Source organism: Somniosus microcephalus, chromosome 26 (genome assembly GCF_052327205.1).
Source record: "Somniosus microcephalus isolate GS21.2 chromosome 26, FLI_Smic_1.0, whole genome shotgun sequence".
In the NCBI taxonomy this organism is placed as follows: Eukaryota; Metazoa; Chordata; class Chondrichthyes; order Squaliformes; family Somniosidae; genus Somniosus; species Somniosus microcephalus.
Genome location: NC_141012.1, coordinates 41,916,109 through 41,929,727, shown reverse-complemented (window position 1 = coordinate 41,929,727; position 13,619 = coordinate 41,916,109). Strand labels below are relative to the sequence as shown.

Here is a 13,619-nt window from a genome sequence, read left to right as displayed (position 1 = left end):
GGAAAATTGAAGGGGCTCCGTGATGGACGTGACCCACAGGCTGGACTTTCCTCTATGTGCTCCACCCCAGTGGTCCGATACGCCCGCACACGACAGCGGGGATATCAGCCCCAGTGTGCCTTGCCAGCCTCATTACTATCCCAGTAACATGTTGTAGTTATTTTAACTTGGGGCATTACATGAGTCTAGATATTATTGTTGGAGGTATTAACGGGCAAAGGTTTTAACGTTTTCTCTGCCCACGATTTCAACCCATTTAAAATCAATGGCTTGAGGCCTGTGTTGAAGCATCAGAGGAATGTATTGGGGATGTGCTCAGAGTTTGCTGTTAATATCTGTGATATAAGGTAAGAAATAAAATAGGCAGGACATGTGCTTTCTCTCTGCTCTGTAACTGGGCATCACCGAACCAGTCATTTACAACGCATGGGGCCCATTGTGGAAGTGGTGCTCCTGGGTTGATGAGGTACAGCAGTCTCAATCAGGTAGAGCTACTGTCATTCTCCATTCATTAGCATGGCTTCAGGTGCAGAATTGGAATAGGGGGTCATTTTGACTTTGGGCGCTAGTGTAAAACAGGCATTAGCAAATCAGCTGCTCGTTATACATCTCTTGTGATGGTTGAAAGTCGGGAGAGGCGTATAGAATCATAGAAATGTACAGAAGGAAGTCATTTGGCCCATCTTGCCCGTGCCAGCCGAGAAAGCTATCCACCCTAATCCCACTTTCCAGCACTTGGTCCGTAGCCTTGTAGGTTACTGCACTTCAAGTACATATCCAAGTACAGGAAACTCTCTGGTATCCGGCACTGATGGGACCGGGATGGTGCCGGTTGATTAAAAATTCCGGATGACGGAGAGGGTTATCTACCGGGGCTATTTTTAACAAACAAAGAGTCAGACTCCTGTTATTGAGGTGTTCTGACTTCTGACAGCACCAAGAAGCCGAGTAGTGGCAGTTTAGAGAACTACCCCCACTGACTAACTCGGCCACCGTGGGAGACTCGGACTCGGACTCGGACTCGGACTTGGCAACAATTCCAGTTATTGAGGTGTTTTTGGAGTATGAATTTTGCCGTTTAAATGAGAGTTTCCTGTACTTTTTAAATGTGATGAGGGTCTCTGCCTCTACCACCGGGGGGTTGATCCGAAATTGCCCACTTTACACTATCGCTCAAAAGTCATAATTACCTCCACTGTCCTCCCTGGGACCACCAATTAAATCACCCCCTAGAATGAAGCTACTACATCCTGACTGATGGATATACGAAGGAACCAGCCTGCTCTCTCAGGCAGGTTGTCTCTCATAGAAAGTGCGGGTATTATCTGGATAATTTCTACCCAAAATTACCCCCAATTGGTGGGAGCGGAAAATTGCGTAAAAATGAAAATGAAAGGGACGGGGACAACTAAAGGGGAGTGTTATGATGGGGTGACAAAAATTCTGAAAGACTTTGGAAAGCCTCAATAGCTCATCTCAACCCATCAGCATCCTTTGCCAAGGCTGAAGGGGCAGGGCACTGAAACATGACGGGCAAACGTGAAGGGAAAGGAAACTCAAGTTGCAAGTATGGGTCTGCAGGTAGATGCTGATGCAGTCCCACAGCCGATCCCGCTGTTGGAAGGCTGCCTTGAAGAGCAGGTGGTGCAGCACGAGGTGGTTGCAACGATGGTTCCACTCCACAGCCCAATCCCCGTTCTCGGGTGTTGCCCTGTGCCGGCTGGGGGCAGGGACGAGGCTGCAGCTGACCGCCGCGGTCACTGGATGTACCAGCTCTGTGACGCATGGTCACTGCAGCTGATGGTACAAATTGGCACCTGCCACTCCCACCCAGAGAAAACAGTTTCCCACTGCCCGGTCAATGCCCCAGCATCGGCAGAAATGGTTGGTGGCATTTTGGCGGGCGTGGCTAATTAGGATAAACTGGGTGTTGATCACGAATGCCTTCTTTCCTGCAGTTCCATTGAAAGCACGGCATACTATGATCAGGGTACTTCTAAGGAAGTATTCAGAAGTGCAGCCAGTCAGACATTCATGTACTAGGTTCTGCTGTTGCAGCTTCCGTTATGAATCAGAGTCTCCACCTGATTGTTTACTAAAGTAAGGGACGTTCACCGCTGTCTGCATACACAGTTGTGTCAGTACTGGCAGGTGAGCCCAGTACATCTCCTGTGCCTCCTCATGTCAACCTTGATTCAGTGGGTGGCACTTTCACCTCGGAGTCAGAAGGTCATGGGTTAAAGTCCCACTCTAGGGACATGAGCACATAATCTAGGCTGACACTGTCGGAGGTGCCGTCTTTCGGATGGGACATTAAACTGAAGCCCCGTCTGCTCTCCCAGGTGGATGTAAAAGATCCCATGACACTGTTCGAAGAAGAGCAGGGAAGTTATCCCCAGTGTCCTGGCCAATATTTATCATCACTAGCATCACTAAAACAGATTATCTGGTCATTTATTTCATTGCGGTTTGTGGGAGCTTGCTGGGTGCCAATTGGCCACCGCCTTTTATACAGTACAACAGTGACTACACTTCAAAGGTACTTACTTCATTGTCAGTAAAGCGCTTTGGGTCATCTATGGTCGTGAAAGGCGCTATATAAATGCAATTCTTTCTCTTTCTCTTCCAAATATGTCAGATAGGGGACCCCCATTAGGAAACCCATTGGTGCATAATGGTGCTGGGAACACAAAGTAAATGATTTAGAACAACTGGCACAAAGGCTAACAAAGAGCATAAATACTGGCAGACAAAAATAAAAAGGAAAAATGATTAAACGATGGGTTAAATGGATCTTGATTTTAGCAACCCTGGATGCTCAATTCAAATGGGTATGGTTTGTGTTGGATGCCCGAATGGTGGGAAATGGCGTACAGGCAAGACATGCCCCAGATTCACACTGAAATGAAGAACCTGTCTGATCTGTGCAGGAATTTTCACTGCAGTTTGTCCCGCCTACTGTAAAATGTGTCAGTGTGAAAAGAGGGCGGAGTTTGGCGGGTGAGGCGTGACCTCTGCCCATTCTCCAATAGCAGCCACCCAATTCACACGGCGACAACGAGCAGCCGGCATCGGAAAATCCAGGCTAACTACTTCAGCCATTGGGTAGTGAATATGAAGAACAGGCTGCCTGGAGAAATGGTGTCAGGAAATTCAAAAGGGACCTGGGAGGAAACTTAGCCTGTTTACGGGCGTGATCAGCGACACTGAACTCAATAATTTAACATAACTGTATTTTCCAACATTGAAACCAGCCAAGTGAACCCCAGTCTTCTCTCCCAGTTGTGCATATTCCCATATTCCTAGATCGCTGTGGATACCGCACTTAACAATTGGACCACACAGTCATACCCTTTGACCTTCAGCCATCTCTCCAGAGGAGGGACAAATGAAGAAAGCTGTTTCTGCTGTCCTCGGCACTCATGACCTGATTTTACATTTGCTACTGCTCGCAGAGCCAGGAGATCTCTTCATCTGTGACCACAGTGTCAGCAGCAGGGGTCACTGCATAGCAATCAGGAGTGGGAGAACCCTGGCTAAATATAATTTCCTTGTACGAGTTCAGGTGCACTAAGGTCAACCGTGCACTCCACCTGCCCTGGATCAGATCAACTAACTCAGCACAGAACAGGGATCCGAACAAGTAGAAAATGATTTGTTTTGCACCTAATTCACATAGAACAGGAGAAGTCCCAGATTGAGTTCCTGATCTGTGCTGAATCAAGTCTGATCAAGCTGAACAGAAGTCGAGTGTTACCATGCCTCAAGTAGGGAAATTTCATTTTGTTTGTATATGACTTTAGTTAAAGACAGTGTAAACAGGGATTATGCTGATCATCTGCTGAAGTTATGTGGCTGATTGGGAGAATCTCCAGGGTAATTCCTGGCGATAATTGGGTCATTTATCTCATTGTTGTCTCTGAGACCTTGCTGAGCGCAAATTGCGTTTCCCTACATTACTGTACACCAGTGACTATACTTCAAAAGTACTTAATTGGCTGGTTCGCTTTGAGTTCTGAGCCCTGAGTTCATCGCTACAGAAATGCAAGTTCTTTCTTTCTAATTGTCTTTTCAAAATTGTCTTCAGGGGAGCTGCATCTTTAACAGATTCGTTGTGACTGGGTAGAAACTGTCCAGAGAATATCTTTCTAAGAGAGTCAAGCTGTCTATGAGAGGGCAGGCTGGCTCCTTCGTACGTCCATCAGTCAGGATAAAGTAGCTTCATTCTAGGGGATGACGGTGGTCCCTGGGAGGACAATGGAGGTAACTATGACTTTGGGCGATAGTGTAAAATGGGCAATATCGGTTCAGTTACACATCTCTTCCCACTGACTTCAATGGAAATTAAAATGGGGAGAGCTGTACAATGAGCGGCTGATCCGATTAACGCCCGAGAATGTTGCTGCAATACCGTGAGATCTAGTGAGGTACCTTTAAGGGGCAGAAGTGCCCAGAAGACCAGGCTTGTTGTGCCAGTGCAGGCCGCGGTTGAGACTGGGGCATTCAACGGGTGAGTGTCTGGTGCTGACTGGAGAAATGCTGTATGCTGGAGCCTGCTGTATGCCTTAGAGACATGGACCATGTACAGCAGGCACCTCAAAGCACTGGAGTGGTACCACCAACGCTGCCTCCGCAAGATCCTGCAAATCCATTGGCAGGATAGGCGCACCGACGTCAGTGTTCTCGCTCAGGCCAACATCCCCAGCATCGAAGCTTTGACCACGCTCGATCAGCTCCGATGGACGGGTCACATTGTCCGCATGCCCGATACGTGACTCCCAAAACAAGCGCTCTACTCGGAACTCCGACACAGCAAGCGAGCCCCAGGTGGGCAGAGGAAATGCTTCAAGGACACCCTCAAAGCCTCCTTGAAAAAGTGCAACATCCCCACCGACACCAGGCCCAAGACCGCACAAAGTGGAGGAGAAGCATCCGGGAAGGCGAACACCTCGAGTCTCTTCGCCAGGAGCAAGCGGAAGCCAAGCGCAGGCAGCGCAAGGAGCACACGTCAACTCAAGCACCCCACCCACCTGTCCCTTCAACCACCGTCTGCCCCGCCTGTGACAGAGACTCATCAGTCACCTGCGAACTCATTTTTAATGTGGAAGCAAGTCATCCTCGGTTCCGAGGGACTACCTAAGGAGAGAGAGAGAGAGAGAGAGAGAGAGAGAGAGAGAGAGAGACGAGGCTGCTACTTGGGTCTCTCCCTCCGCGGTGGCACCTCAGGGCTGTTACCACCACTGCCTGGGACCTGCCGTAACCTTGCCCATGGCAGCTCCAAGAAGCGGCGGTAAGCGGGACGGAAAGTAGGAAAATCTGCCGGGGAATCAGACCCTACATCCCCGCTGACCTTTGCATGCAATGGACAGGGAAAAAGTGGGTTGCGGCGGTTCCAGTGTGGGAAAGGAGGAAGGTAATCCCAGTTGGAGAAGAGAGGCAGCAGAAAGCTTCACTACCCCGTTCTCTCAATTTCAGATGGGATTGAGGAGGAATATCCTCCCTCCCCCCCTCCAAGAAGAGAGTCTGTTCCTTCAGGCGACAAAAGCAAACAAACCATCATTGTGGAGACTGGTGTTCCCGCTTTATCTACTTAAATGTTCGAAATGGTCAACATCTTAATTGCCTGATCATTGCGAAGAATCATTCAATAGTTAAAGGGGACTGCTTCAACGTCAAAGTGAAACAGCAACGGAATAGCAGCTGTGGGGTCCTCAGCCCCCTACTTCTCTCTGTCTATTCCATGCAAGGTGGCTAAGGTCTACTCCATGGTGTCATTGCCCATTTAATGCTTCATCAGCACCTCAGGCAAAAGCTAAGAACCACTAACACCCTGGACTCTTTCACTGTTTTGAAACAGTTTATGTATTGTGTAAGTCAAGTCTTGTATGGCGCGCTTCTTGCTACAGTTTTCTGCTTCTATGTAATTAACTTTCTTGTAAATAAATCGATTGTTTTAGCCTACGCCTAACTGTCCGACAGTGTGGTATTTACTGTGCGCTGGGTATCGTCAGCGCGCTGAATCAACATCTTCAGATGATGTCACCAATTGGTAGCATGTAGATGAGGGAGAGGAGAGGACTCCAGAGATAACGGTGTGGGGGCAGGAAGAGAAGCTCTGGCTCCGGTTGGATAGGCAATAGCTGAACCAAATAAGGGCAATCTCACTGAGCTAGACAATGGAGTAGAAAAGTGAGTATCCCACGTAGTCTCTAGAGCACCACCCCAGAATGAAAGGCTAATTATTAGTCTACAGCACACTATCCCACTCATAGCACACATACAAGGGCAAATTAATTCTTCTGACAGAAACTTTTTTGCTCTGAAAATAGCACTGGCAAAAGGCCCAAATCATAAAGCAGAATGAGCTAATCTCAGCTAGGGTGGCAGAAGAAGCGTTACAAATCATTTCAGTGTCCTCAGGGTAGGGGAGGGAACATCGGCCAAGGTTCCAGCTCCTGTTTCTTTCCCTGTGTGACTGTTGGGTGAGGAAGGGTCGGGCTCTGCTAGCAGAAAGAAAGTAGTCAATTCGCCAGCACTCACATCTTGCTTTGTTGAGTCGCAAAAATACTAAATACTTGCATTTATATAGCGCCTTTAATGACCTCAGGATGTCCAAAAGCGCTTTACAGTCAATGAAGTACTTTTGAAGTGTAGTCACTGTTATAATGCAGGAAACACGGCAGCCAATTTATGCACAGCAAGCTCCCACAAAAAGTAATTTGTGATAAAGACTAGTTCATCTGTTTTAGTGATGTTGGTTGAGGGATAAATATTGGCCAGGACTAAAAAGCATGACTTATAAAAATCTCAGGATAGCTACCCCTTGTCTGTAATCCCTCATCCTGGCACCAGTGAAAAGGACTCATTTACTGGCATTCTGCCACCCTATTCACACTCCAATTTACCCAGTCATTGATCATTTCTGACTATAAATATGGAATACATCCTTTGAGTGTACTTGAAAAACATAACATTGCTTTTGATTTGGGTTCTCCCATTATTCTTGTGCCCGATACTGAAATCACTTTACCTGCAAATGGAATAGATTCAAATCCCTCCATGGCCTCGCCCCTCCCTATCTCTGTAACCTCCTCCAGCCTACAACCCTTGGAGAACTCTGTGTTCCTCTAACTCTGGTCTCTTGTCCATCCCCGATTTCCTTCACCCCACCATTGGTGGCCGTGCCTTCAGCTGCCTGGGCTCTAAGCTCTGCCATGCCCTCCCTTAAACCTCTCCTCTCTCTCTTCCTTTAAGATACTCCTTAAAACCTACCTCTTTCACCAAGCTTTTGGTCACCTCTCCTTATGTGGCTCAGTGTCAAATTTTGTCTGATAACACCTTGGGACATTTTACTATGTTAAAGGCACTTGTTGTTGTGGCCGTGACAGGCTCAAAATTTGCTGGTGCTACAGACACAAATGAGTAGGCAAAGACTCAGCTTATTATCAAAGTCTGCGTCACTTTCGGCAAAACTTTGTTCCATTGGGGTTCAAAGTGATTCCTGAAGGGAGGGTGGGCTGTGCTGCACTTCAACATTTCTGCCTCCAGTTATTGTTTTGTTTACTGGGTAAATTCAGCGATTCCGCACTCCCAGCATGGAACGTTGATAGACGGCAGTGACATGAATCAGTTATTCATATATTCATAAAAGAAAGACTTATGAAATAATACTGAGCAGCTTGCGGGTGGTGCTGTCCAGGGAGAGTATAAATACTTGGGCAGGGGCCCAGCTTGCACAGGACATTCTTAACAGGAACTAGTGAAGGACACAACTAGACCTCCATGTTGTAAAACAGTTGATTAAAGCTTTGTTTAATGCTTAGACCAAGTGCCTAGTAGTTTTCTTAAGTCAGGCAGCACGGGGGAGATAGGAGGACCACTCCATCGTGCCATTAACCAACCTTCATTCCCTTCGAGTGAGGCTCAGGATCACTGAATAAATCCTTATATCACCACTATAGAGAATTAAACACACACTGCAATGTGTTAGACACAAGATAAGGCACAGACAGAATGTGGGCACAGAGAGTTGAAATAACATCACAGACCATAAGGGGCAAAGCTTAACTGTTTAGTCAACGTCATGCAAATACCAAGATGTGTAACCTCCGTTGAACACACTCCAACCTGTGTTATTCCAAATAATATATGCAGGCAGCTTTCATGGAGACAGTTCCATCTGTTCTTCAGAGCAAGAAAACGAAAGAAAGACTTGCATTTATATAGCGCCTTTCACAACCTCATGTTGTCCCAAAGCACTTTGCAGCCAATGAAGTACTTTTGGAGTGTAATCACTGTTGCAATGTAGGAGACGCAGCAGCCAATTTGCGCACAGCAAGCTCCCACAACCAGCAATGTGATAATGACCAGATCATCTGTTTTTAGGTGTTGGACACCAGGGAGAACTCCCCATGCTCTTCTTCGAAATAGTGTCATGGGATCTTTTTCATCCACCTGAGAGAGCAGACGGGACCTGGGTTTAACGTCAGTTGATTCTGCCACCTTGCTGTGGGATCACGAATGCTGCTTCATTGGCTGAGGTCATCTAACAGCACAGAATATCGAACAAATCCGAGACATCCCTAATCTTGGTCGCTCCACATCACTCAGTTACCAACTGAACCATTGGGGGTCATTTTAACCTAACCTGCCATGTGGGAAACCCATGGATCGGCTGCAGCTTACACCCACGCAACAGTGACTTCAATGGAGGGTAAAATTGAGTGCTGTGCAAAACCAGCATTGCACCCCATCCCGTCAGTCTCCTGATGGGCGGGTTAGACTAAAATTGGCCCCATTGAGAGAAGAACCCCCATGTATAGGTGGATGGCTGAATGATAATAGACACTGGCCAAGGTTTTCCACGTATGCTATCACCGGCCCGCTATATAAAGTAAATGGGCAAGAAAACAAGGACTGACGAACACAGAAGCAGAAAAGCCCGGGCAATATTACCTCCATTGACATATTACTTTTCACACTGAGGTGTCTCAAAACACTTTTACCATCATGAGTTACTTTTAGAGTGTAGCGACTGTTGTTATGCAGTCAAATGCAGCAGGCTTTCTGCATTGGGAGAGCACTGTTGGCCAGGACACCAGCTAATGCACTGCTCTTCTTTAAATAGTTACAGGATCTTTACTGAACTACTGGAAGAGGCAGGTGGTGTCTGTTTTATGCCTCATCTGGAGGGCAGCATCTCTGACCATGCAGCACTCCCTCAATAGTGCTGGTCAGTGTTGGAAGGTCAGCCTAGACAATGGCCCAGAAATTCGGGTCTCCACGGGTGAGTACGCGCTGGGTACTCACCCGTAGGCCCAATGGAAGTGCCGGTTTCCTGCATGCACTTGCGCATGCGTGGGAAACCGGCACTTCCGTTCCCCTGAAAGGGGTTCAGAGGTCAAACGCGTGCGCAGGAGAGGCTGCACGTGCACATCGAACTTCCGTTTTTTTTTGTTTTTTTAAAGTACAGGTTTTCCCGGGAACGTAAACCTGCAGAATTTAGAAATGCAAAAAGCAGGCGTAAGACCTGCTTTTTACAAGGTAAGTGGTGAATTAATTAAAATTAAAACATTTTTTCCACAGGTTTATTATTTTTAAATACTTTAAAGCAAGGTAAGTTTATTTTTAACCCCGTTAGAAAATAAAATTACTTTTTTCAAAAATTTTAATTATTGTTTAAAATAGTTATTTCATGTAATTTATAGTTTATTTAAAAAATGAGATTTTAAAAATGTATTTGAAGATTTAGTGCTATTTTGGGACCATAGTATTTATAAGTCTGGACAGCACTTCCTGTCAGACTTATGAATGGAGCATTCCCTGCTCCGATTGGCTTCCCATGGCCCACGTGATCCCAGGGGATGCATCGAACTAACTGCGCCCCTGGGATACGCAAGCACTGCGCGCCGGCAGCTGGACCAGGCCCCGGATCGCAATTCCACGGGGGCCCACAGCTCAACGGCTGGCGCGCAAGGTAAGTGCAGGTCGGGGGCTTGCACCCGCGGGAAGCCCCCGACCCGAATTTCTGGGCCAATGTGTTAAAACCTGATGTGGAGATCAAGCCCATACCCTTCTGACTTAAAGAAGAGTGCTCCCAACTGGGCCAAGCTGGTTCACAGCTAGATAGTAGGTAGATCATTGGATAGATTTTTGTCTGAAGTGATATTAATGCTTGATTAGTTCAGGAAGCTTCAGACCACTTATAGCGCTGGCAGGAACTTCCATATAACCATGGTATTGATCTCGTGTAAAGGTTCTTCACTGATCTGCCATTTTGAATTTGATTGTAGCTGATGAAGGTTCCAGATCACATTCCAAAATATCCTAAAGTAATCATGCCTTAATGTTACTGACTACGAGACTGCTTTGAACTGCGGCACCATCACCAATGCACAAATGGAACTAGTTTGATCCTCGGACCATTTATCATTTCACAATTTTTTCCTCTCCTCAGAGTGTGCACTCTGTTACAAATCTATGGTCCACTTGCAGCCCTCCCAAGTGACCATATTTCACATGTAACTGGGCAATGAGTACTAGCAGGCACTTTGACTGTGGGCAACATCACACCTTATCCTTATTTACTGTATGAGCGCATGGCAGACACACTCACACTCCCGCACACACACAGTCACATGCACGCATGCACATACCTTCCAGGTTGCTAGATAGTGATCAGAGGAAGAGTTTATTTTGAGCCTTCTTTACCCAAATTACGGAGGCCAACTGTAGCACCCTTGAGCACAATAAATCTAGGCTGACCCTCCAGTGCAGTGCTGAGGGAGTGCTGCACTGTCGGAGGTGCCGTCTTTTGGATGAGACATTAAACCAAGGCCCTGTCTGCTCTCTCAGGTGGATGTAAAAGATCCCATGGCACCATTTCGAAGAAGAGATGGGGAGTTATCCCCGGTGTCCTGGCCAATATTTATCCCTCAATCAACATCACTAAAACAGATTATCTGGTCATTATGACGTTACAGTTTGTGGGAGCTTGCTGTGCGCAAATTGGCTGCCGTGTTTCCTACATTACTACAGTGACTAAACTCCAAAAAGTACTTCATTGGCTGTAAACTGCTTTGGGGCATCCTGAGGTTGTGAAAGGCGCTATATAAATGCAAGTCTTTTTTTTCGTGCAGTGGCAGGTGAAACCAGCCAACTCAACATACACTGGGGATGGAGTCTGGCACCCTCCTGGGGGTTAGGGCTCAGTACCACACCGGCTAAAGCCCATACCCACAGAGCCATCAAGGGAGCTACAGTTCTGACTAGTTCACAGTAATTGGGGACACGACAATGACAAAGGACAGGCTTCAAACTGGCGGCTCGGATTTCCCAGAGTAGGTGAATGTGGGGCACAGCCATTGAGGGTTAGCTGTGTGATATCATCATAGCGCTTTTATTGAGGAATGCTTCCCCACTGCTGAGTCTAGATGTTCAGAATCGGTCTCTCCTTTAAGTCGCTGTCCTTATCTTCTGCCCTTATTAGAGAAACACTGGGGCTAAATAAAGAAAACCCAAGCAGAGTCTTTGGGCAATAGTGTGGACTGATGTACCTCAGGGTAACAAAGTGGCCTCAAGTGGGCAGTACTGGCATCAGCCTTTGGAAATGGTAGGATGTAATGCATCACATGTGAATACCCTGGGGCCTGTGGTCTGCCTTTATAACACTCTGGTGCAGTAATTATCTGTAAAATCTCTCTCTCTCTCTACATATATCTACACATATACATACAGCTTTGTGCCTCACTGCAGGGTTAGATGCAGCACCACATTCCTCCAGTTTTGATCAAATTATTTATTTATAAACATAGATAAAATACATTTTGGAATCTGCAGAATATTTTTTTTTAAAACACATCGCATGTATACAGCCCAACATTTTAATGAAAAATATCTGAAATCTCATTCTGTGTTGAAAGCCCCGTCAGGGGCAGGACTGCGTGACACAAGGGCTTTGCAATGCCAGTTTGTGCATGATGGAAAGCCCTTTTTATGAATTTGCTTCTTCCTTCGGTATCCTGCCGGTGATGCACCGGATCGCTGCTGAAACACACCTTCTAAATGACAAAAGGGGGAATAAGGAATGCGGAGCGCGGAGTGTCCAGCCTTGCAATGGGAAGCTGCCAGTTACATTCTAACATGCACCAAAAAGCCCGTTGACTTAATTCAACTCCCAGGGTGAATTAAGAATCGAATAAATACGGTTTTTTGTGTGGAATGTTTATAAATAAATTCTTCAAAGCAGCATAAATATTAATTCAGGACACGCCTCTTGGAATGGTTCGAAGTAAAGCCTCAATCGGTCATTTTGAAATGAGTATTTCTGTCAGATTATTACAAAGCACTTACTCGTCATCTCGAATCAATTCTTCCTCCTCTTCCGCCGCCTGTTTTCTCACCGGAGCCAAATTCTCCGTCTTCTCGTTGTAATTTCGGAAACAAACGTTGAGTTTCTCGTCGAAATCGTTCACCAGGTCCTCCATGGACTTGAAGCTCATCATCTCGGTGCCGAAATTGTCCAGTTCGGTCATGTCTTCCAGGTGGGAGAGCCCCAGGGTCCTCACCGACCCCAGCTCGTTCAGGTTCTCCTCTTCCTCCTCCTCCTCCTCCTGCTCCAGCTGCCCCCGTCCCCCGGCTCGGTCAGGCTTCAACTCGTAAAAATCCTGCCATTCCTCGTCCAGGGTGACCAGCGGAGCTGCCATCGCGCCGGGGATGTGAGAGGCGATCGCTCCGAGGACAGGGCTGCGGAGAGACTGCGCACTCAACAAGGTGAGATCATCTCCTCTCCAGCTAAGAGCAGGAGGGAGAGCTCCCCCACCAAACCGTACCCCTTTCTCAACAATTACTCACTCTCACCTCCTCCTCCTCCTCCTCTCCCGAGGGTGCTGCTCCATGATGGGCTACAGTTTGAGGGGCGTTGGGCAACCCTTCACCACCTCACCCAAGTGACCTTCCGTCCATCTGTGACCCTGACGGCATCAGCAAGATATTGGGAGGAGGGAGGGGCTTCAAGACCAATCCCATCCCTCTCGCCTCCCAATATCCCACAGAGGTCACTGGATAGTGGTCAAGACTGCAATCCTGACCAGCCAGCCCTTCCCTACCCCAGAGGTTCTAAGGTCCTTGCAGTGCCCCAATTATTGACCTGGTTGAAATCAGCTGACTTAGCACAACAACAACTTGCATTTATATAGTGCCTTTAACTTAGTAAACCATACCAAGACACCTCACAGCAGCGTTATCAAAACAAGATTTGACACCGAGCCACATAGGGAGATATATTAGGACATAGAACAGGTAGGTTTTAAGGAGTGCCTTAAAGGAGGAGAGAGGTAGAGAAGTGGGGAGATTTAGGGAGGGAATTCCAGAGCTTAGGGTCTACACAGCTGAACGCACGACCACCAGTGGTGGAGCAGTGAATATCAGCGATGCTCAAGAGGCCAGAATTGGAGGAGCGCAGATATCTCTGGGGGGTTGTGGGGCTGGAGGAGGTTACAGAGATAGGGAGGGGCGAGGCCATGGAGCGATTTTAAAACAAGGATGAGAATTTTAAAATCGAGGTGTTGCCGGACCTGGAGCCAGTGTAGGTCAGCGAGCACAGGGGTGATGGGTGAAGG

At 47.3% G+C, this 13,619-nt stretch overlaps 1 protein-coding gene across 1 annotated transcript in view; it reads right to left on the bottom strand.

The window, feature by feature from the left end:
• The window catches only part of fez1 (fasciculation and elongation protein zeta 1 (zygin I)), a 77,896-nt gene extending 64,899 nt beyond the window's left edge, over positions 1 to 12,997 (bottom strand). Inside the window, exon 1 of the mRNA XM_085968099.1 lies at positions 12,352 to 12,997. Within this exon, the coding sequence (XP_085824225.1) occupies positions 12,352 to 12,704 (353 nt within the window). The 5' untranslated portion in view covers positions 12,705 to 12,997. The remainder of the gene's footprint in view (positions 1 to 12,351) is intronic.
• Positions 12,998 to 13,619: the final 622 nt, after the last annotated feature.